The 26,010-nt window shown below is 41.8% G+C and overlaps 1 protein-coding gene across 1 annotated transcript in view; it reads right to left on the bottom strand.

The window, feature by feature from the left end:
• Positions 1-23,859, bottom strand: part of adamtsl5 (ADAMTS like 5) — a 30,753-nt gene extending 6,894 nt beyond the window's left edge. Inside the window, exons 1-10 of the mRNA XM_080038133.1 lie at positions 23,197-23,859; positions 16,693-16,768; positions 12,768-12,937; positions 11,037-11,097; positions 10,228-10,333; positions 9,244-9,371; positions 5,958-6,081; positions 3,258-3,344; positions 2,107-2,270; positions 208-421 (exon numbers count right to left, since the gene is read on the bottom strand). Coding sequence (XP_079894259.1) covers positions 208-421; positions 2,107-2,270; positions 3,258-3,344; positions 5,958-6,081; positions 9,244-9,371; positions 10,228-10,333; positions 11,037-11,097; positions 12,768-12,937; positions 16,693-16,768; positions 23,197-23,216 — 1,150 coding nt within the window. The 5' untranslated portion in view covers positions 23,217-23,859. The remainder of the gene's footprint in view (positions 1-207; positions 422-2,106; positions 2,271-3,257; positions 3,345-5,957; positions 6,082-9,243; positions 9,372-10,227; positions 10,334-11,036; positions 11,098-12,767; positions 12,938-16,692; positions 16,769-23,196) is intronic.
• Positions 23,860-26,010: the final 2,151 nt, after the last annotated feature.

The following is a 26,010-nucleotide window of genomic DNA, read 5'->3' as shown; positions in this document are numbered from 1 at the left end:
TATATTTTAACCTTTCTTTGACAGTTTGAAGTAGATAGTGAACAAGTGAGTGGAAATGGGGAGAGAGAGAAGGGGATGACATGCAGTAAAGGTCTACAGGTCGGATTCAAACTCTCGACCACTGCGACAAGGACTGACTAATGCCACCAGAGTGCCCCGTATGAATATTCTTATGGCTGATTAAATAAACCTGGGGTCAGGACTTACACCAGTGTGGCCGTGAGGTGACAGGAGGAGCCCAGGTAGTGGTGATGGTTGTGGGGGCAATGGTGGTTGTAGTGGGGGGCTGATCCCAGGGCAGGTAGTTGTTGTCAGAGTAGTGGGCTTGACGCAGCGGGCTCCGTCCATGGTAGAGGGCGTACTGGCCGGGTGGCAACCAGTACTCATACTCGATCCCTGGGTTTCTGTCTGTCGCAAGCACCTGCACACAAGGACATCATGGAAACTTTTAGACTCACCTAAAAAATCTGATCTCCTATATTACCATAAAGTACAGCATACTGGATAGGCTTCGCAGCTTCCTGCAGCATAATTTACATAAAACTGAAGGGATATCACATGTTGCATATTTGTATTGTGTAAACATGTACTCTTTATATACATGAGTCATCATTCTTGGTTTTATGGAAATATTAACTTTTTTATGTGTCGACAAAAAACACCACAGGGTCTGTAGTACTGTGTGTGCTGTTAGCTAATATTGTTACATATAGCAGCGATTAATAAAATGTATTCCTGGAACAAATATATGATGGGTTGGGTTTAGTCTATCAAATTTGGTAAACCTTTTTTGCAAAGGCTACACAATCCAAGTGGAGGTCCTGGTCCAAAATTATTAAGTTTCTCTGAAAGTATTGATATGATATGAATGAAAGTTTATGTGGGAGAATGAGACTTATGATTGATGTGGTAGGATCAAGCAAGAAAACATGTCTTTAGAAACACTCAGTCCGCTTGTGTGATTGTACAGGCATGTTACAAAGTGATGCCTCTTTAACCTCATAAACAACCTAAGGTCAATTAGATTGGTGTTCACAAAACAATGACGGATTGTGGCCTGTCATCAAGTTACTCACTAAAAAATGTTTTAACCGTGACAGCTGACATGACCTGCCCGTTGGTGCTGACTGAACATGAAAAGCTGCTATACTAGGGGGAGAGGGGAGACATAACAGATTTGTTCGCATTATAGCTTCGTGAACCCATGTATTTTGTCAAACTCAATGTCAGAACTCAAGAGTCACTCATATTTATTTTATTTTAGCAGCCATCGATCCATTACAATATGCCCACATTTACCATGATACTATCTCTATAGCATAGTATGCTACATATAGTATTTAAAGAATGTTGTGGTGTCATGTTTTATGAAGGCCTTTTTACAGGTTAGAAATCTCAACTATTTTCTCTGTTTCGCTTTTTGGGTCAACTGGCTCAGTTGGCTAGTGCATATAATTTGTCCTCATACCCTCGTGTTCCTTTGGATTAAGAAAACTAAACAAAATGAAGGATGGAAGGAAAGGCATGGTTACCAAAAAGGTGAATGTGTGATGAATGTGCTTTAGGTAAAGGCCATCTTTACCCTAAGGATTAGGGTTAAGTTATCTTGTAACCCCAAGCCGTAAATCTTAGGGCTTGGGGTTACAAGATAACTAGGACAAATTACAGGCAATAAACCAGAGCACCAGTGCCTCAGGATGAAGTCATGAGTGCTGTTGTATACTCAATTAATGAAACAAACAATTCACAGTGTTCAGGGATGCTGACAAGGAGCAGACCTGCGTTCTTACAGTATCTCGGGAGGAGGAAGCAATTGCTAACAGCTGTTTGGTAGCTGAGCAAGTTCTGTTTGCAAAATACCTGCACAACGCCTGAATGGAAAGTATCAACTACTTATTTAAACCTGATGTTTTCTTACCATGTGAGATACCTAACGATAAGCTGCAAAACCTCCAAATTAACAGTGTATTGCAGAATGTGGAAATTTAGGATGTGTTTATTGTTCACTGGCTTTGGTGCATATTAAACAGACTTACCAAAATAGCCTGAAAACATTGTTTGGCCTGGTTTAAATATGAAACAGATATTTTGCATGCAAATTCTTACCATTAGATGGAGGTCCTCCTGGGTGGGTCCTGGCACCTCAAAGCTCTCCCAGGTGTCTGCAGAGCGCCGGTACAGAAGCTTGGTCCCAGCTACATTATATTCTCCTGGAATGCTGATCTTCCAGTTACCGTTGATCACAAACTGGGAGTGACCATTCTGCAGGGCTGGACAAGGAAAGGAAAAGTTTGGTGATATTTAATATTGATAATTAAGTCAAATATTAAGTTAATTTAACTTTATTAGTCAATTTACACGAGGCACAATGAAATTCGTCTTTTTTTAATATACCCTCTCAAGTTACCACACTTTGGAGGGGGTCAGAGTGCAGGGTCTGCCATTGTAAAGTGCCCCTGGAGCTGTTTGGGGTTAAGCGCCTTGCTCAAGACACAATGGTAGATATGGTGGGCAGTAGATGTAATACTAGCCACCACTAGTTGTACTACTAACACCCTCCTGTCCGATGCCGGGGATTGAACCAGCGACCTCACGGTTACAGGTCGGCCCCTCTTCCTGTAGGCCATCCTAACACCCCCTAGCTCACCATATCAGTGGATCACTTTGAGGTAAAGCCTGTCAGAAACAGAACATTTTGCCAGCTGGCTAAATATGGCAGCTATCTCTCATAAGTGAGTGAAGGTAGAGTGGACTTTCCATGACATGACATGGATGGAATCAAGTCCGTTCACCTGCCCTGCCCCAGTGGTTACATAAAGCCTTTACGAGCATCCCTTTCAAGATCACAGTGTGTGTGCCATTTCTGAGGCCTGTTTTATTTTGGTCTCATAAACAAGGATGAGAAAATAGATGCCCTTGGTTATTTTGTTGCCTAGTAAACAAACAACAGGTCCACAGACCAGATTGGACTGGTGAGCCCCTCCTGTCTCTGGGGAAAGGAAGTAATAGCCTTAGAAAAAATCTAGGAAGAAACTTAAAGAGCCGGATTTACACTGCAGCTGCGGCGCCAGTGACGCAAAGTGAGTCTTCTGCAGAAAGCTGATACTGATATAACTTACTGTATGTGTGTGTGTGTGTGTGTGTGTGTGTGTGTGTGTGTGTGTGTGTGTGTGTGTGTGTGTGTGTGTGTGTGTGTGTGTGTGTGTGTGTGTGTGTGTGTGTGTGTGTGTGTGTGTGTGTGACCGGCTGAGTCTCACCTAGATAATTCCTGCTGTTATCTGTGACTCGGATGTGAGTGGCTCCAGCTGGTATCATGGCCACTTCGTTGTATCCAAAAGGTCCGCCTGGCAAACAGTGACGCTCAGTTACAGGCTTGGTTTATAGTTTCCTCTTTCTAAGTCCTCCACATGATCAAAGGAAAGGTTCTCTTTTTACAACAACAACTAAATTACAGTGACCTTTAAATGTTAATACGACAAAAGGCTGACTAGATGGTTCCCAGTGATTTTCTTTGGGAGACTATGTTACTTACTCTTAAAGAAACTTAGAGGTCAAACAGACTCAGAGGTTATGCATACATTCAAAAAACAACAACATGTCATTTATGATAGATGGGCACTCCATGGATATCAAAGTCAACAGTTGTTATCAGCTGTCTGATAAAAGGACCTTAGACAGTGACATTGTAGGTTTCAATCATGCTATACAAAACTTTTGTCTATTTTCTTCGGTTTCACTTCTTTAACTACAGTTCTTTTGTGTTTTTCTCTTTTGCTTCCAAAAAAGTAGTTGACCAATGTACAACTGAAGCTGATGTACACACAGTACAGACAAGTTGCAGATCGCAAGGTGATATTCACTGATTTTGAACAAATTAGATTTTGACAACAAGCATTCTCCAGAGTTGCTACCTCCGCCTTTAAATATTTAGGGTTATAAAGACTCTATGAGCGAGTGAACATTGAGGGAGGTAAACTTTTACAATTGTGGTAAGCCCCTCATACAGAAGGTGTCAATAGGCAGGTCTACTTATTAAGAAGTGCAACGTCAGTAATCTGGAGAACTGATTCTGGGTATTTATATAATAATAAATTAATTAAAAAAAGTTAAATGCATTTATTAAAAAATACACAGAACATTTTACTGTTCCATTATTACAATTCAGTGTTTTGAGATATGCAGTCCCTTTGAGCAAGGTAGATTGCTTCAGGCCTTGTTAGTGCACTTCATACTCAAGGTTAATCTTTGAATTGTACAATAAAATCATTATCTGATATTTTCAACAATCAGTAACTGACGCTACTGAGGTAAACAGTAACTCACAAATAACATGGACTGCTAATCAGATAATAATGTTCATTTGAAAAGAATGTGTGTCTCATATTCCAGTGTGGTAGCAAAGTCTAGATTGTGTGTCATTATAAAACAATCAAAAATCCATGATGTCTGTAATGATTGACTATGATCGGTGGTTTACAGGTTCAGTTTACGGCCGCAATGAGAGATATTTTATGGACGAGCTGAGACCACAGCCATTCATTGCAGAGTGATATTTCACCTCTTCAGCCAAAACAATTACAAGAGGCAGCGACAGCTCAATGGTTCCCCTGCTGTTCTGGTGTGAAAAGTAACCGCGGGATGAACTCGTTACGGCCTCCATTCATTGCCTCTGAGGAGTGCCTCACTTCGGTTGCCCCCAGATACCCTTTTCTCAGGGAAACTATGCTCAAGCTTCATCAGCGTCATTAACCATATGAAGATGTAGCGTTGTGACTGAGGAAATGTCAGAGATTCAGACAGGCAGAGGTAAACGCGAGGCCATCGGGGTCTGACCTTGTGAGGAGCTCATTTTGTGAAACGCCCCTTAAGCGGTTCTCTCCCTCAGTTGGGAAAGGCAGCTGCAGGAGGAGAGAAAGCCTCCCAAGGCCGAGGAGTCACCCAAACAAAGCGGTCATTATCAGCCTGTTTTCTTCTCGCTGAATCTAAAGCTTTGCTGCCTACACACAGAGCTATGTGAGCAAGCCACTGTTACAGAGCCAAGTCGCACGCCAGAGGTGTCGGGCACTTTCTGTTCTTGTCCGTGTCATGTGGTGAATCTCACAATGTGATTCAATTCTCATTAAGAGAGAGACTTGCCCAGAAGAGCAGAGCCTTGTCCAGCAAATGTAACTGTATATAAGCCTTTAAAGTAAATGCAGTCGGGCAGGTGGTTCTTCTTTTCCCTATCCCATGAGGCATAGGGTCACTTTGTCACACTCTTGAATAGAGGCATGTGCATTTATACAGTATGTGTAATCTTTGGATGTTTGCCTTAACACACATTTGTAAGGAAACTGAAAGCCACATGGACTCACATGCACCTTTTTTAAGGGACTGTCTATTTTTGCCTCGTATATTCTTTTAATAATTTTCTTTCTTTTTTGATAGGGGATAAGTGGACAGACCCTGCAGATTTTCACCTCCTCCAAACACGTTTGATGTGAATAGTCAGACCCCTTTTTAGCCTCTGAACTGCAGGTAAGTAAAATGTTTTGTGGCATTGAGCCAGAGTGTCATTTGGAGCCTTGACTTTGAGTCTAAAGAACTCTGAGTTCTTCCTCCTCATTCCTGAAGACTTAACAAGTATACTTTTGGAGGACCCGTTGTTAGATGAATGTCTTGCTGGAAGGCAGCCAACAGGTTTTGTTTGGCAAAAACTGTTGCCATGGCTAATGTTCACTTTGTCAGAGAACAATGACCTCTTGACTAAACTTGATTGACTAATAACACTTGGGAAGGAAAACATGAAGAGGGCTTGGAATTATCCCCAGATCGTGTTGGGCTGAAACTGCTGCAACTGATTTTCTTGTGGAGATAATATGATGATTGTGTTCATGCGTGCGTGCGTACGTAAGTGTGTGTGTGTGTGTGTGTGTGGGGGGGGGGGGGGGTGGGGGGGAGGGTGGGGTGTATCCTACCTGCCTCCAGACCGTTGCTCTGGTACACGCTCTTGTGGTGAAGACAGGTGGTGTTGTGTCCTCCACACACCATGCAGGCGTCCTCCAGCTCCTTTGACCCCAAGATGGAGTCACAGCCGGGCTTCTGTATGACACAAACACAAACATACGCAAAAAATTTTGAGGAAACAACAGTTTGATGTGTGTGCGGAAACTTTTAACAGCGTGTCGATAATCAGTGCTACAACTTTACTTTTTACTGACAAGACACCTGGCAACTGCTAACATATCTCCTGTTTTTACTATACTACATACAGCAGCTGTCCATAAAAATGACAGAGTCCACACTCGGCGGCTCAGTCGATGTGACATGACAGAGCTTGCTGGTTTGCGCACTAAAAATTGCGACCGGATATTGTAGGACATTCTGGTATTTACGGCAAACTGCATTTGACATTTGGATATCCTAAATCTTTTTTGTTTGTTTACCATACTACATACTACAGGGAAGTATGCGTATTGGAACCCACTCTTTACCCACTCTCTACTGTGCTAGCACATTAAAGCTTCTGCCACCTAGAAACTCCTCCCTGTCATTTTGTCCCTCAGCAGCTCAGGGCCTCATGAGGTGAAGGCGGGTTGGAGCATTGTCTCTGGAAACATTAAAAATGCCACAGCAAAGAGCACGGGGATGAGCTGCATGGTTTATGGTGTGTTGAGAATCTTGTTGCCGGATAGATTACAGTGGTCGCATTCTTCTCGGGCCTTCATAGCCAGCTCCGCCGAGTGAACCAATCAAGGGGGATGTTCCAAGGCAAGAGAGCAATAATCCAGGGGACCTATAATCAGCCCCCTAAGCCCCTTAAAAACACAAAAACACTCCAAGCATCTGTGTATTATGCACAACAGGAAATGAATCCTTGGTGACAGTGAGGGCCTCACTGAGGGAGCGATCGTGGTCCTGCGAAACACCACACAACACTCAAGCATGGAAGTAAACTCATCTATGTTCATTTGACTTTGAGCATGTAGTAAAACTTGGTGCTACTGATTCTTTCAGTCCACAACCTTCAGGGTTAACTGATCAGTTTTAGTTGGGTTTCAGCAGCTGCTTCACACTGTTTCCTTTGGAGTGATTCGACTACAATTCTGATAATTTATTAACCATTTAAGTGTTCCTTCAAGCAAAAATGCATAACATCCGATTTTCTGCTTTTTAACGACAATAGAGGCTGAGGGGATGGCAGTATTGGTCAGTTAGTCCACTATTGGAGGGATTACTAAGACATTTTTAGACAGTCATGGTGACTACAGCAAGTATCTTAATGGCTTTAGTGATGCCTTGACCTGTTTTCCAGCAGTACCATAAGGTTGACATCTTTGGTTTTGACTGAAATATCTTGACAACTATTAGGTGGAAATAGAGACAGATAGCAGTGGTCCCCTTAAAATAAATTACAATAACTTAACCACCACCAGCAAGTTAAAATATGTCCAATCCCTATGACCAAATACTAGCTAAACAAACCTCATCCTGATTTGGCAGTTTCAAAGCTCAAATCTGACAGTGAAACTGATGCAACTCTGTGGTGGCATTAGCAGGACACCATTTCTATCTGTAGAGTGGTCTGGATGTGCGAGACTAGCAGGACACAAACACTGCCACTTCTGTCAACATCTCCTGCATCTTTTCAACCATGATTTTGAAGCTTTAAAAGTTTGACATTTTATAATGCTATAATCCTCATGTTCTTGGTGCTAATTCGAAAATGTAGGCTAAATGTGCTAGACATAAGATTGTTAGAATTGACACTGTGAGCCTCTTAGCACACTGACGTTAGCATTTCCCTATTTGCTGGGAAATAGCATCTACATACGCTGTATACGCACACGCACACGCCTACCACACAAACAAACACACACACACACGTTCTGCATCCAAACCAGCCATGTGTTGAGACCTCAACTTCTCAACATGTGACCTGAAGCCCACCAGCTGCAGGCTGCATCTGCTTCCTGTCCCAGACCCTGTGCTGTTCTGACCTTGGTCAGCCCAGCCAATGGTCCATAAATCCACTTATTTACCCCACTTGCCACACATGCACACACACACACACACACACACACACACACACACACACACACACACACACACACACACACACACACACACACACACACACACACACACACATATACATATATATATAAATGTGTAGACATAGACATGTACTAACCCCCTGTCAGTGGTTTAAAAATAACTTTGCCTATGAGTGTACTCGCATGTAGCAGATGTGTTTACTGATTACTATGTTTTCCAGTATGTTCTTCCGGGCCCAAGGGAAACAAGTTCATTTCCATCCATCCCCATCTGTGTAAGGGTGAGCAGGGGACAGGCTGGATGAGGGAGCAGGATTCTGGACTGTGTGCTGAGCAGAGCCGTAATGCTAACTGAAGGCTGCAGTCCACACTGATGAGTGCACTCTGGGCTTAACACGCAGCATGGAGTTCACTTCTCCAGAGAGAGTGGTCAACATCACTTATACCACAACAGAGTGGGAATGAAGAGAGGAAAGAGAGCGAGAGAAACTTTGCCTCAATTCAGTCTCTTTTTCGAAACGGGAGCAAAAATACACAATCTCTGCCTGATATGAAACAGTCTACAACGCTATCTGACTGAAGAATAAGTAAACAAGATTACAAGTACGCCCGGACATTTTTCAGTGCCAACTTGGAAGTTGGTGGTACGGACATATTTTGGTCCCTGATAGCAACGTGCTGAGCTTTGATATCCGGAATTGAACCACCACCAACATTTTCCTGCCATACCCTTGGAGCATGGCCTTTTAAAACTGCATTAATGCATGCTTTCTTTATACAATTAACATTGAATCAAAAAATATTTATCAACCAACTGCACTCGCTGCAGCCAGCTGTTCAGCAAATAACTACCCTACCTGTATATATCTGTACAGTCGAGCCAGATAATTCTCTCAGGATATGACAAACAGAGTTACAGCAGAATGAAGATTGGACTTAAATTCATTAATTAGACAAAAACATGACTGCAAGCGAGTAAGGTGGCTGTAGGCAATTTTCTGATAATACATTAACGAAAAAACAACTTAAAGTACTCAATAATAAGTCCTTACTGTGTGTTGTTATTAATGTCCGCTATAGGCTGAAAAACACAATGCAGCTTTGACCTAGAAGTTATTTTAAATACGCATCACATAACACCAAATACATGAATGCAGTAAGTAAAGAAAACACCAGCACACACACATTGAGTATGGTCGCCACTCACCAGGCAGCGTCCGTTGACACACACCGCTCCAGGCTCCTTGTTGCAGGCCGTGCCATCGAGCACACGGCCAAAGTTGTAGTAGAAATTGTGACCCAAGGCCAGACAGCTCAGTTCACAGGGGTCAGAGCCTGGCAGGAAAGATGATCAGTCAGTGGCTCATTAGTTTATCATGAGAAAATAGGCAAGGAAAAGGGCACAGAGGTAGGAGGCTGACACGCAGGGAAGAGGTGAAGAAAAGGAAGTGAGAGAAAACAGAAAAACTCATATCCCTGTGGTGGATTTAACACCAAGCACAGTGGATAGGAGAGCCATGGCAACATAGAAAGTTTACCACATGACTGCCAACAACACAGAAACTACAGTTACACATGAGGTACGAGCAGATATAAACCCACTGTTAATTTATACTTCACTCCCCTCTGCAAAATCACAGGGGTCTAAGTGTTGTTAACTTCCAACCCTGTGTCGACACAAACACTCTGCACCTCCAAGTCCAAAGACAATGCACATGTGTGGAACATGCTATAAATAAAATGCCTGTCATATGGAAATAACTACGTACGTCTTTACTGTAGACCTTGCTGGCTACATCGGCTTTGGAGTCCCTTAGGGATTTAAGCTTATTGTTCAGATCCAACAAAAATTTGACTTTCAAACGTGTTCTATATATTTCATGTTGGTTACTGAACTTGAATTTGATTGTATGAAATTGGCTTCCCTCAATTAACTCAAACAAGAAAGTCAAGAATGTCAAAAATAGGACAGCATGTTTATACTAGCAGCACTAATTTATTCCAATACCACTGACATTAGACTCTGGGCATGACCTGGCAGCATGTGAGGATTTCTATCTGCTAGCAGTAAAACAAAAGATCTAACCATTGTTTTAATGCAAACATTTATTTAGCAAGATTATGTATGCCTACACCACTGTTCTGAAAAAGACCAGTCCTCAGCAGCTTCATAGTGAATTGTCTTACTGACCTCCATGAAAGGTAGTCCATTTAAAGGAGTTCCCAGCTACTAACGGTCTGTCATTGAAGGCAGCACACTGCATCTCTCTGAAATCCTCTGAGCTGGGGGGACACTCCTGCACACACACACACACACACACACACACACACACACACACACACACACACACACACACACACACACACACACACACACACACACACACACACACACACACAGACACACACACACACACTTTATGGACATCGTATTGCGTTTGAGAACTCACTTGAAAGTTTATCTCAAACTCAACCATGACAACATCCTTCCTAATCCCAACCCAAATCTTAACCCTTTCATAATTCTAAATATATGGACCTTGCGTTAAGCACCGATATGTCATGACCTACAGCAGAGAGGGAAGTTGGGGATTTGTGTCCATTCATTCAAAGCTCTGAGCCAATCACACCGTACAAACTGCATCATCCACATACATTCAAGCAAGCTTTAACATGCTGCAACACCTACGTGTGTTTTTCCTTTAATTAATATGGGCCACAGTTACTGGCTGTCCAAACACACCCACGCACACAAACACACACACACAGTCCCAAATAAATCCCTGAGCTCAGTGGAAAGCCATGTCCTGAAGACACAGGTTAATATGTCAGGAAAACTCCAGATCACACCTTGAAAGCTGTCGGCTGGTACACCTGCCCTTAACACACCTACTATATGGCCAACTATGAGCAAACACAAGCCATTGTTCTACATAGTTTGCATCAAAAGTAATTTATTTATATTTTTATGTAGTGTAAAAACGTTTTTGCTAAAATGACCTTGGTGTTGCAGATCTTGTATTGTCTTGGATCTCCTGCACATGGTCCACCTACTGGGTTCCTGGGACACAAAGAAAAATGGATTCATTCCCTAATACAGAAAGCAAATATAGGTTTGACACACATTGGAATACAGTAAATGTGGGTCTCATTATTTTCATTAAATGTTTACTTCATTTGCATTTGTTTAGATTATTTCAAAAATAAGTGAACATTTTGTTTTTTGAATATTGTTTGGTTTGCAGCATAACCACTCTCTACACCTTAAGTGGTTCTTAAAATCCTTATAATTAGATATGTTAGTAAGTAAAGCTTCAAATCATATGTAGGGGAGAACGGGGGAATGTTAGACATCGGGTAATGTTAGACGCGGGTAATGTTAGGCAACGGAACACATTGTTGGTCATGTGAGATATATGTTTTCAAGCCCCTCTCATTTACCCTTGGCCTTGAAGGAGAGGACATCATGGTGATGTTGTAAGCATAAAAAAAAAATTTTTGCATGTAAAAGTAAATTTTCTTGCTGTCAACTTAATCAACTGTTGTGCCAAAGCAAATTGATTCAGGTGATTCATGTTGATGAACTACCAACATGTGAAACCATGTGATGATGATAACTGAAGATTAGCCTGAATTGCTGAAAGAGGTATTTTTAAAGTGAGACAAATGCTGTGGGGTAAAGTGAGACAGTGTCTGTGCCCTCTTTAAATGAATCCATTATATTTGAGGTAGCAAGGAGACTAGTTTGAATAAGACAAACGACAATGCGGGCCAGAGGTGGGGGTTGATCGTTGAAGGGGTGTCAGCAAGGGCATGGTTTGGCACGTATGTATGTGGGGGACAGGAGAGCGATATTTAACATCAATAGAATCTAAGCAATATGTCTTTATTCAATGAATGATCCCAATAAAACAAATGCAGAAACATATTAATCAAAGACTCAAAAGAGGGAAAATGACAGCTGGCTCTAGTCCTGCATTCTGAGTCCCAAGATGTTCTAGCTGGTTCTGATTGTCCTTTGCTCTGACCCCCAGATACTAGCTGGCTCTAGGGGTCCTGTGTTCTGACCCCCTGACTGTGTTTAATCTAAATGGTTCTATCTGTTATTTTAATGTTAATTAATGAATATGAATGATATGTTGTATTTGATCAGAGTTACTTTCAAGTGTTTAGAAAATGTTTTTGCTTAATTGACCAAACCCCATTCTGTTTCTAGTCCGACACAAGTTTTGGAATATTTGGTTTTCAAGCTAGCTGTCAGGATTCTAACTGTTACAACATGTGTTGTTATGGTAGTTTCTGAGTGGAAAAAGTAAGTGGATCAGTTTACCCCCTTGATTTCTCTGGTCTGTCTCAGTTCACCCCTAAACTGGGGTAAAGTGAGACACAAGACAACTTTTTTTAAACAATCATTGCCCTTCGTCCTGAATAAATTCTGATAACGACCATTGCTAGGAAACATTCTGAATTAATGGGAAATGTGTACATTTCACTGATAAATCATTTAAGCTCGCTTAGAGGGGAGGTAACATTACCCCGTTCTCCCCTACATCAACATATTTTAAATATAAGATTTTCCAACATATAATTTTAAATGCATTCAATGTTTCTCAGGAACAGACAACACATTAGATTGAAGTCATTTCTCAAGATCCTAACATCTTTCAAAATGTATCAACCTTTCCCTATGCAATATACAATACGTGATGTATTGACATGGCTGTTATTTACCTGGTGATGCAGGTGCGTGTCCTGACTGAGGCTCCACTCCCACAGCTCCGTGAGCAGACGGACCAGCCGCTCCATGGCGCCCACTCGTTCCTGAAGTGAAGCTGCCGCCGGGCACGGGACGGACGCAATGATGAGGCCTCAGAGGAGGGACCCCACGCAGAAATCCATGACTGGGACACAAACAACAGAGGGGATAAGTTTAAGAATGGTATTTAATAAAAAACATTTTGTTTACAAGTGACACAGTAGAAGAGCCAATAATGTGAAATGGTGAAAGCTGAGTCACCTGGGTAAATCATCAAACCTATACCTTTTTTTGAAGCCTTACTGTAATATCTTGCCAACTAGAAATAGCCGCAAATAACATTTAAGGATTTTCTTTTTAACTTTGCATCTCAAGAGAATTTGAACGAATTACATGCATGTAGAATAGATAAGGCTTTGGAATTTAGAATACTTGAAGGACTTTCTATAACTAAGTTATACTAACTAATAACTATGCACAGTCGAGTTCCTGAGCTTCCCTGATCCCTACAATAATCACTCTTCAACATCACTATGCAGTGTTAGCCTGCATGTTCAAAGTTGTCAGATGGTTATTGGCAACTGTCAGCAACTCACAACCCCTTTACGTAACCGTATGTTTGTGTGTGTGTGTGTGTGTGTGTGTGTGTGTGTGTGTATATAAGAGGAGAAAAGAGACTTGTTGGCAGAATGACGGGATATCATTTTCAAAAGGGAGAAAGTGTGTTGGGGGGACTCTTTGTGTGGCGCCCAACCAAACTGAAGTTATTTATAGCCAGGAATCCACCTAGCAGAAAAATCTACAAGTCTAATCAAAATAATTGGTATAAAAAAAACCTTGTGAGCCTGGTGGATCAGGATCATCAGAGACAAACAATATAAGTGATTAGAGAAATCCCAATGTCGCTCCTCAAAGACATTCCAGAGTTTTTACCCTGGAGGAGGACTGAAACTGGCAGTGTTCCTACCAGGTTTCTCATACAGGAGCTGGCTTACACACACTTTTAACTCTTAACAAACACATTCAAAAACTGCTGCGCCGGCCACCTTCCTGTTAGGACGGACTGACGTTTAAGTCATCTGGAGTATCTGTTGCAGTAGATGGGGATAAACGCTCAAATACGAATAATAAAAACCGCCACTTTCTTCATTAATATAAAACGCATACAGCAGGATTCTAATCAGATCTACTACTGTAAATTAGGAGAAGTGTGGTATAAATAGGATGTTTATGTAATGTTTAACACTTGATTCATTGTATTGACGACAATGAAATACAATTTTCATTATTGGCAATCCCTCAATTATTTTTCTAATTATTTAAATATCAGTTTAGTCTGTAATGATTAACAATTAAAAATCCCAAAATGTATATGTAAGAGTGAAGAAGTGTAGTACTTCTTCCATAACTGCCATAACTGCTATATCATACATTTCTGTGATAGCCCATCCAAACAGAGAAAAAAAAATGCACTTGTAACTGTTGTAACTGTTCAGCTGTGGCTGACTGCACTGACATTGATGTTGTGTTTCTGTAGTAGCAGCAAGAAGAAAAAAACTGAGACCGACTGAGGCTCTCTCTCACTCACGCACGCACGCACGCACGCACACACACACACACACACACACACACACACACACACACACACACACACACACACACACACACACACTCAGCTGAGTGCGACCTGTACTATGACTCTTCGTCTTTTTCCATGGCAGGGTCACCTGAGGCTGCCCTCATTAGTGTTACCACCGGCCAAATTAGCGTTGATAACAGTTGGAGATGGGGTAGGCCGGCATTCTAGATTAATGAAAGACCTTTGACCCTTCACAACACCCCCCATTCCCCCCCCACACACTTCTCTCCTATGAGCAGGGGATGTCGAGAAAAAGTTTAGTTTGAAAAGCAAACTGCATGAGGAAAAACAAACAGAGAGGAAGAGGAGGACTTGAAGGTGAAAGGTCAGAGTCAATCCAGTAATGTTGTCTGAGTTTTCCATCAGCCCTCTCGTCTGTCAGCAGACCAACTCTCCCAGTCTGCAGAGACAGTCTGGCGCTGACAGAAAAACTGGTCAAACGTCCCACCATGAAGGCAACAAGAGGACAATGTGTGAAGACAGAGATTGCATGTATATCCACAATAAAATAATTGTTTTTAAATTGAAATTGAAATTGAAATTGAAAGCAGCCATAAGGGACTGCTCAGACCACGAAACAGCCAACCAAAGGGTTTCCAGGGTACACCAAACAATTCCTAGTAATGTTACAACTAAATAAAACTAAGCCCATAATGTGTACACTTCACATACTTCGGATTCAACTCACTCAGGAACAGAAAAAGGAGAAATTCACTTGTAGTTTGACATGGGTCCAAAAAGCTATTAGTTTAGTATTTTGCAATTCCTGATCCATTTGTTCTGTGGTCGACAACAGACACATCGTCAGCTGTGATGATGACACAGTGCAGAAAATGTTTGAGCAAAGTAAGAGAACTTTTGAGACGCCATATGATATTGGGTTTTTTCTCAAAGTGTCATTACTTATGCTCAAATGACAGTGTATTACTGACTTACAGTTCTTTTCTGACAACAAGTGAAAATTGATCTACAGTGTGCTGACCTTCCACAACATTCCTGTGCTTGATGTGACAGAGTGGCCCGAGGGATACCTATCTCTGTCTGTGTGGTTATCCCAGCCGGGCCTGGGGGAAGGTTGGGGACTGTCTGCCCTGACAACTAGACAAACAGTGATGAAAGGTAGACGCCCGGAGAAAAGGAGGGTGCAGCAGCAATCGCAGCATGGAAAAACCAAGGCTTGTAGGAACAATACCATTGCCCAGACAAAATACCATCAGAAGACAAACATGCTTTAAAAACAATCCAATCAGCATGCTCCCAGAGACCTCGCGACCAGCAGACCTGCTCACAGCTGACGCTGGTCAAAGGGCAGTGATTATTTATTTATTTATTTATTATTTATTATTATTCTTCCGGACAATTACACATAATACATAATTTTCTCATTGCATATTCATACATATTACTTTGTGTTATCGTCCGAAGGGAAGCAGGAGAAGCCAAAGGCTTATCGGGTCCCGCCCGATAAGCCTTTTATTATCTGAATGAGCTGGAGTTTCTTCTTAGGAAACTGAGGGCATGGTTATGTTTTTTTCACAAATTAGCTTAATCACAACCTTTACCTGTCAAAATTAACAAAAGTAAGACATAGAGGCAGGAAAAGTGGGGTGGTTGTGGGAAATGGCCTCGGGCCCTGACAGGCTAAGACCATGGGGCCCAGTGTGTCAATTAATCGTGGGGCACTTGACTCTTTAAAGCACTGTCTTTCACCTATAAGCCTGGTCTATTTGCACAAAACCACACACACATTAAAATATTATGTGTAGAATTACAAATGTACAAACTACTGTATGTACTCTATGTACATATCTAAACATAAAGAAACCATGTTAAAAGAAGCAGCGATATTAATAAGTTTTCAGTATAGAGTATCCTGGACCCACAGGTGGTTATTTGAGTGGGTCTCACTCAGTCATCGTCATCCGCTCTTCCGGGGTCAGGTCGCAAGGGCTACAGATTAAGCAAGGTGGGCCCTCAATAAAATGAGAACTCTTATTTAATGATATGTGATTATACAGTAGTAACGGTTATATTCATGTATGTTGAAATTGCATTTGAAAATGAATTATGAAGTAAATCCCAGGGTAACTTTGAGGTTTAAATTGCACTAATAAACCTCAACCAACAAGGCATAGGGTTACGTCATTAGAATCAGCTTGTGTTGGCAAACAATCTAGGGTCAATATAGTAAGATGTCTCGACAGTGAGCAGAACCATTTCTGTTGAAGCCATGCGGTGACTTGTGTTGATGTGGGACTTACACTCTGCGGGGATGACAGGCAGACGGGAGCAACCAGCAGCAGGACAAAGGTCAGGGCCTGGCAGAGAGTCCGCTTCCTGGAGACAGGGAGACAGACAATCAAGTCAGGTGCTTGGTAACCCAAACCTCACCATTTTACATATCATATACACAGAAAAGCACAAACACAAAAGTGAAAATACAGAAGTTGTTATAGCTGTTGAAAGAAAGGGAAACAGATTGGAAACGGAAAGACACGGCTGACACTTCCAACAGCAGAGGTCTTTAGGTCATAGAAAATATCCACAAATAAGCTGCCGCACTACTGTGAACCCCTGTGGATAGGAGGCAAGATCAGGAATGCCCCCCATTCAACAAGTATCATTAATTCCCCCTACCTAGTCTCTCAACTCAACCCCACCAGTGTCTCATTAACTCTCACACAAGGACCGCCTGCCTGACTACCTGACACTCACCCATCCATGTCAAACCATTGACCTCCGTTACATGAAAAGATGCTAGAAAACTAGAATCTCCTGCTGCGTTTGCATGAAGCCTTTTTATTTCCCTAATAATGTGGACAAGAGGCCATTTAGAATATACAGCCGGTCGCACCATGGCCTTACAATACAATACAAGACAATAACCCTAGTTACAACAAGTTGCGTTTGCTCTCCTAGCTGCCTCATCTCCTTTAACTCCGGGGCAACTGTGAGTGAGTGGACTCAGTGAGTCTTTTTCTCCATTTGAGTCTTTTTCTCCATCTGATTCAACAAGGACAAGTGCTTCTTCTGAGAAACACCAGTGATCCTTAGAAAAGCCCCTCTCTTTGATTGCTTCCTGTTCCTGGCACTGCTTTGCTGACACTGTGTCATATATTTGAGGGTCTGATTTGACACATTCACACTCATTTTCATTGAAATACACTGAGGAAAAAATATATGACATGTTTGGTTTCATTTGAAGAGTTGCAAGTCAATCTTCTGTGTTTCCTTACTACTGACCTTCTCCCACACATTTCACTTCCTCCTCCATCAGCGTCCAGTCTGTGCTGTCATTTATCTCTCTCAATCTGTTTGTTCTCTTTTATCTCTCCCAGGGACGTAAACACAGTGCCGGTCCAAGGCTTTTGGAGTGGGCTTTTGGCTCAGTCCCAGGTCAGTAGTTGTCCAATTAAACGATACACATCTCCTTCACACTTGGCAGAGCAGCCCTTCCCTTCAGCAACCTCAGCTCCCGTCCAGGCCTTACATGGGGGAATTCATATCAGGGGAACAAGGAAGGTTGCGTTGACCGAAAGAGGCAATGGGCTCATTAATCGTGATTGATGTAAGAGGCCTTCTTATTTTCTGCACAGGTTTCATTTTTACTTCCTGCGTTTCAGCTGCATGATTTAATGTCAATAGTGTTTGTAACTCCTAACGTTCAAATGACTTACACTTTACATTTCTGCTGACCTTTTTCTTCAAATGCATGTATTACCAGCGATAAAAGGAGGATGAATATTGGACTTGCATCCATTGTGTAGACAGACTCACAACTTCAAATGAATGTTAATGTGGTTTTGTGTCTGCAAAATAAGTAAACAAGCAATTGCTGCTTGCGGTTACTTAGAAATCTTTGCCTTTGGAAATCACCTCAGGTTAGTCTTGGTTAGAAATACCTGTGATAACTAAGCTCCCTGCAGTATGTTGTGCATACAAATTGTGTAGCAACATATCTACAGATAGAAAATGAGCAGTACCATATGTACATGTGATTTAATGTTACAGAAATAATACAGGAAAATGTTATATTATCAAGGTATTCACTGCTGTTCATGTGCTGAGCAGACGTGTTGAAAGTTAAACTCTGTGTTGCAGAGGTTTCTCCGAGTTTCCAGATAGGAATTCCGACCTCAGGGGGCGTTCCAGTTGAACTTCCGGCTGGGAACTCGGAAACTACGACTAGTTCAAGTGGAACGCAGCATAAGTAATTCACACAGATCAAGCCATTTCTCTCAGTTTCACTTGATCTTTGGCTTTAGTTTTTGAACAGGAAAAGATGGCAGCTCTAGCTGACTGATTGGCCCCCTCCCTACAGGGGCCCTTACAGAGGTGAGCAGGGGTCAGTGCGCCTCCTCCTGCTCTCATTAAGACTATAGCAGCACATTAGTGTATAGCTTCGGGGCAGGGAGAGGGAAATGGCTTTAATCAATACGAGACTTGTTGTTTGTTTTGACTGACATTAGTCACTCCCAGGAGGAAGAAAAAAGGAGTACATGGCGCCCCACCCGACAAAAACAACACCCAACAACTCTTATCATCAAACAACCTTTATTTAGGGAAATACTGAAATGAATTTTATCTGAATATGGCTTCTGAATCTGCATTTGAATTTCTGAGATAATATCACATGAAAGCAGCACTTCAAAGCAACTTGAATTATCGTGTAGAGCAGGAACGATTAGTTAAATTAGTCAATCTTTAAGAAGGTATTTGGCATCTTATTTGGAGTCAATTTTGAGGTATTCTCTGGTTCAGTTTGGTTTCCGAGGAGCTGTCTTCATTTCAGATTTTTTTTTTATATATTTTTTTTTAGAAATTGAACATTTACTCTATTAATGACATATTTAATCGATAGAAATTGAATTGGAAACACACACACGAAAACAATTTCTTATTCCAGCTTTTCAAGTGTTCATATTTCTGAAATCCGTAGTCTTCTATCATTTTAGACTGAATTCCTTTGAACTGACATAGCAGAATAAAGGGAGATGTGTCCTCAAGGACATAATCCGTACATTAACGTGTGAGGACAATAATTGTAAATTGAGGTTTTGGTTCCAGATACGGAAGCATTTTACATTCTTTCTTTTTTTAACATTGGCCTTTCTGAACAGTTTTTCTTATGATCAACTGCATGTGATGTAAATCATTTGCACATGTATCCAATGAATTCCAATTACAATGTGAATTGTGATACAGATTTGGATAAAAAAAAAATCTTCTGGGTTCAGTTGTTCCTAATTATGGTTGAGAAACTTACAAGAGGTAAAGGAGGCTGCACTTACCCCACCCTCCTTTATAATTCCTTTGTAATGGCCAAACCTTTGCTTAAAGCACACCCTGACAGACAGGTACTACCTCTCACATTCCCACCCTGAACAAATAAACAACAGTTCCGTGCTGTTATCATTCAATTACATTGAAGCTATTAAAGTGCCCTGGTTCGAGTGCATTGCAGGTGAGAATGTGTTCTTTGACCTCCAGGAAGGCGTGAGTCATGTCAACACAGGAGAGACACCTGACTGAAGATCTTTGCTCCTTGGGTTCCTTTGTGTGTGATCTGGGCCTAAGTGTTTCTGTATGGTGACCTGCAGGCGTCTTGTTTTACAATTGTCTGCACACCCACTAAGCTTGGAAAAGAAGCACGTCTTCGAACCAGGGGCCAGTCTTAACCTTTGACCCAGCCACAGATTTAGCTGGGACCCACCCAGTGTTTGTGGGGGATCCTTTAGGAGGGACTGATGGTTATATGGAGCACGCTGCTGAATGAATTGACACAACCCCTTGACAGATGTTCAGTGTGAAGAAGGCTCTGTGGTCAGCTCTGACCCCTTGGTTCTGTATTGACTATGAATGAGGCCGCAACAATCGGACAATCAGTGGCCCCCGGTCAGCACACATTACCGAATTGACCCTCTTTGAAGACAAGTGAAGGGTCTTTGTGATTCAGCAGCTGCTTCACTTGAAGACGTGGTAAGACATTTAGGCCACAATGAAATGAAAAACTATTGTGGACAAAACACCCGGAGAGGATTGCGGTAAATGACTTAATGAAAGACAGACATTGGTTCCCCAGTTGTTGGTAAAGTTGTTGCCAAAATGTCTAGCCTCTTGCACAACTACCATCCCTTCCTTTCCTTTGCTTCATTGCACTTAACTCGCTCCTTCCACGACAGGCAGAACAAACATGGTTCACCGTCATACCTTGGGGATTATCAGATTATCCTTTCAAGCCATTTTGACTGAAGCAGAGCCTCTTAGCTCATCTGCAGTCATGGTCTCACAACATGGCAAGCATGCAGGGATTCACCCAAGCAATATTGTATCCAGAGGTGCCAGGCAAACAGGATGAACAATGAGCAAAACCCACCAAAAAGTTAAATATTAACAAGCAGGCACTTATTCTACCAGGTACCTATAGCACTTTAGTTATAAATACAAATAGCTTTCCTGCAAATGTACCCGCAGGGTTGGGAGTCTCTAAAGTTACTGTCTCAATCAGTTTCATGATTACAGCTAAAAACTACTAATGTTCCAGAGGCAGAAATCTCAGATCTGGATCACCACCAAAACCAAATCAATTGTTCTTTGGCGCAGAGCCGACAACGTGCCCATCACATTTCATGGAAATTCTTTCTCCGGGTTTTAAAACATCCTGCTGACAGACACAGAGACACACTGACTTCTTAAAACCACATCCCTAATCCCGCTTGGAAGCAAACCTTTCAAAACAGCAAAGCACTTTTCATCAGGTTTGTGCAGAGACACATACACATGGAGCTGTAAACGCTTATCTGACTGCACCTTGAGACTACACGGTCCATCACTTAGATCAATGTCTAACTTCATAATTTTCTCTCACAAGGATCAGCGGTCAGTGTGTGCACACAAGGATTAAGTTCAGGACCTGGTTCAAATGAACCTGGAAACAGTATTTAGACCTGCGGGATGTTGTGGTGTGACCTGACAAAAAGGGGATTTCACCCTTAACTATGTGGTAACCATCTGTTGGTTCGAAAGTTGTGCTTTGTTTGAGGTGTTAAATCATGAGAGTTTATGTGGTTGTTTTGTTCATAAATCTTTGACAGGATTCCTGACTGGAATCTTTCCATGCTGCAGATAGACGGACAAAGGTACAGGAGACATGCATGTTGAGTCCAAAGACAGGTGCATAGGAGAGGGAAGAGTTAATCCAAAAAGTAGATTCCAGCACACTGTCTTACCTGAAAAAAAAGTTTATTTTGAAATAACTGAAACCTTTCGGCTCCATACCTTAAATTTTGAATGAATTCAACATCTGTGGTCTTTCGAATTTGAACATTTAAGAGCTTTGATGTCAACTGCAATACATCCCTCAATACCCTCATAGGCATTATAGTATTTAGACTGAATTTGAAATACCAAAATGACAGAAATTGAACTTTTTTATTTTTTTTTAGTTTGGGCAATTGATTTTTCACCCTAAATAAATGTGTCCCCTTTACAACGAGTCTTTTCTAAAACACCGATATCCCTCTCTGTTGCTCGGAGTCCACATCCACAGGGGAAAAAAAGGGATTGAAATTCCTCCCTGCAGGAGAGTGACATGACATCATTGCGTGTACCACCAAATTAGAGTCCTCGTTTTGAAGCTATATGCTCAGTGTTCCATGGTAAGAAGATTAAATCTGTTCAAGGGGCTGGTGGTGGCTCCTTCCCAAACAAACATTCCTCAAAAGAGTTATCAGGGAGACAGAAAAAAGGTGCCTTGAGCCAAATCTTTCTCTTTGTGCAGACCAGTCAGACTGACGGCTGTTCATCTGACACGCAGCCATACGCATTTTTCCTGATACATTACCTCAGATGCATCCCCATTAAAGGGAGAATCACACTATTACATCTTGGGTGCAGAAAGAGAGCCACATTGAGCAGCTATGGGGTCAATGGGCCAGAGATTCAGACACTCTCTCGTCCCCTGTGTTTGTGCTCTCTGTTGCTCTGTTGGATGGGATTAGATCAAATATGAGCAGAGTATTTATAGGCAGTGACATTTAGGAGATAAAGCTAGTGTAGCGGGGCAGGGCTGGGTGGAATGAAGAGCCAGGAGTTGCAAAATCACAGATACTGTATGGGAAAAGGATTACCTCACCCACTGGGAGCAAAGAGCCTCCAGCAGACTGGATATGACTTCTGCCCCAAGGGAAAACACACACACTGCACAGGATTATCATCAAGAGGGCTCAGAGTCAAGTCTCTTTGACGCCCAAGTTCAATAATGCATGACACAAGCCAAGGGGCTCTCTGAGAAAAAGAAATTATGCAAGTATTCATCCAAAACAAATCAGAAAAAAAAGTTGTTTTACCCAGCGATCTTAACTTAAATTCTTGTGATGAAGTGAAGTGAACCACAAAACAAACAAAGCCTCCAACTTGGGGAAAAGAAAACTCAACTGTCCCCGGAATGTATCACCTCCCATCCGTCACTGTACTGTAAAGAAATGTTCAAGGCTTTGCAGCTCAAGGTAAATATAGCAACCACATATTCCCCCCAGCCCTCCATGAAATGCAGCTCAATCAGAGTACAAACAGCTTCCGCTTAGAAGAGAAGAAAACTGAACCTGTCTTCGGAATTTATCACCTCCCATCAAAAAGGGAGCACCGCGTATAAATCACCATCATTCAATTCTCATGTGTTGATTCCTGCAGGCAGGCAGCCAAAACGTTTTTGTTTGTTTTTTGTTTTTTTTAACACAGGCACAGTTTGAAGTCAAATGTCTTACCTCGTCAGTAGCGAGGACATAGTAGATCCTTGTCGATTGGTTTCTGGTAGCCTATGTCACATTCGTTGTCAGGTGCAGCTCTGTTCCCGTGTCATGGTGTGAAACTTCGTGGCTCAGATGCACAGCGCATCCCAGCTGCAGGCTGCTCCGACACACGGATCTCAGACCCAACACCATACGTATCCCTCTCTCTCTCTCTTGCGGGTTTGACCTTCCTCCTATAGGCTACGTCCTCTTGTTTTTTTAGTGGAACTTGAAATACACTTTCTCACTCTGTATCTCTCAGGTTGTGCAGGACTCGTCCATCCAAACTGGTGTGACACTTAGTTCCCAAAACACATCACATCAATTTTGTCTTTCGGGACAAACTAAGTGTAAGAAAAAAAAGAGCCATCAGGTGCAAACTTAAACATCACCTTTCTGCTTCTTATTTACATTAAGAAACACTATTTGTGGCCAACACAGGCTAACTCCACATTCATATAAGTAGAAACGGGTCAATGTTGTCCCTGAAGTGTTTATAACAGTCTTACTGTCGCCTCCAGGCAGGTGAGTTCACTTGTGCCCAGTCCAGCACGGATAAAGAAAACCTCCTTTATCTGAATGTAGGTTTAGTTCCTTATCCTCTCTTTTCCATTCTCCTCTCAGTCCCAAAAAGGTCCAACGTGCGCACAGTGCGGTAGAAAAGCCCGGTAAACAGTATGGAGAGCCTCCGGTAGCGCTCCTACTACAGTCCACCGTGCTTGGCTGTGTTGTGACGGTGAGTCGGTCGGGTGTGTGTGTGTGTGTGTGTGTGTGTGTCTCTCTCTCTCTCTCTCTCTCTCTCTCTCTCTCTCTCTCCACCTGAGCGCTGCATTCCTGAGGTTAACACGCCTCTCCTCCAACCACAGCGCAGAAGAAGTCAGAGGTGACACAATGTTTCCTACAGAAGACATCAAGAGGAGGTGAAGAGGAGACGCCATGGGCTGGAAGATAAACTCCAAAACTTCATTGTATAGAAATATATATTGATTACACATTATTCCAGTGACAAAAATTAAGAATTGGTTAACTACTAATAGTCCACTAATAGTAATAAAACAATATTGATTTATTAATTTTTTTTTTACTTATTAAATAAAAAAGGTAACTGAAATTATTTATATGTTTTAGCTGGAAAATGTATCATCTTTTTTTCAGAGATCACGAAACATGGACTTTTTAGACATACATGGTTCTCACAAGACAGCGCCGATGCTACAAATACTGTATGACCTCATAGACCATGATGCATTGCTGTAGATTAAACTACCCAACAGTGTAAAATAGTTCAAATTAGCTCAACCTTAAACATCTACAACAGTCAAAGGCAACTCTCACATTTATGCAGCAGGAAGAAACATCCGGTATAATAAAGAAACATTCAGACAGGGAATACTTTACTGCATTGCCAGTAGGCTACTTTTACTATAATTTGAGTAGCCTAAATTAAAAGAACTTTTTACATACTTTTACTTTAGTAATGTTTTGAATGCCAAAGATAATTTAATTCCTACAGTATATCCAATCCATGTAGATAAATTAATGAATACTTACATCTGAACCATAGATAGTTGGGGAGAACGGGGGAATGTGAGGCATCGGGTAATGTGAGACACCCCCTGTATCTAGGTAATGGAACACATTTGTGGTCATGTGACTCGGCCATGAAAGAGACGACCTCATGGTGATGTTGTAAGCATGTTTTTTTTCACAAAAATTTCTTTTTTGCATATAAAAGTACATTTTCTTGCTGTCAACTTATGCTGGGCTTACACTACACGACTTTTCACGCGATTTGACAGTCGCAGACAATCTTCCAGTGTCGGACTGAAATCACGGGAGTCGTGCTGGAGTTGTGGCGCGTGCACGTAATCTCAGTCGTTTGGTGTATGGTGATCTTCTGACCCGATTTCAGCCAGTCTTCTCCCCGTCTTGACGTTCCGACATTATGAAACAGGTTTGATATTATCGCTAGTCTTAGGGGGTTGGCTCAAGCAAAATGACGTAAACACTGTCACACTCTCACATGCACCAAGCACGACACAGGAGGAGCAGCATTAGTCACGACCTGTGTCCGCCTGGTGAGGCACTTATTTCAGATACTTTTTCATAGAAGCCTCGGTGGAGAACCAGGCTGACAGCCGCGCAACCTGAACACTCTACCGTCAAATACAGGGTTAGGAGTTAAAGATATTGGGGTATGAGATCAGCAAATAAAGCTGGTCAAATAACTAAAGGAAGTCCCCCACTCGGAATATTGAATTAACTTGTTTTTAATTAAATAATCACAATCGCGTTTGCGGAAATTATGTTAATCTCAAAAGGAATCTAGTTTTAGTCTTGCAATATGAAACCCCTGTCTTTTCAAAATCTCACTCTGTGACTGAAAACTAATGACTAGTTGTCTTCAGGTGTGAGTTGATTGTCTTTAGATGTAAGAGGGTTTCAGTATTCAGTCTTTTCAAAGTCTTTTAAAAGTCCTCTAGTGTAAGCCCAGCATTAATCGATTGTTGTGCCAAAGCAAATTGATTCAGGTAGAAAAACTTCTATCATACATGTTGATGAACTACCAATATATGAAACCATGTGATGATGTTAACTGAAGATTAGCCTGAATTACTGAGAGGTAGTTTTTTCTCAAATTGTGGCAGTGGGGTAAAGTGAGACAAATGTTGTGGGGTAAAGTGAGACAGTGTCTATGCCCTCTTTTAATGAATCCATTATATTTGAGGTAGCAAGGAGACTAGTTTGAATAAGAAAAAAGACAATGTGGGCTGGAGGTGGGAGTTGATG

The sequence above is a fragment of the Ammodytes marinus genome (genome assembly GCF_949987685.1).
Source record: "Ammodytes marinus genome assembly, chromosome: 1".
Taxonomy (NCBI): domain Eukaryota; kingdom Metazoa; phylum Chordata; class Actinopteri; order Uranoscopiformes; family Ammodytidae; genus Ammodytes; species Ammodytes marinus.
The sequence above is the reverse complement of the archived record's forward strand: the minus strand, read 5'-3'. Positions and strand labels throughout refer to the sequence as shown.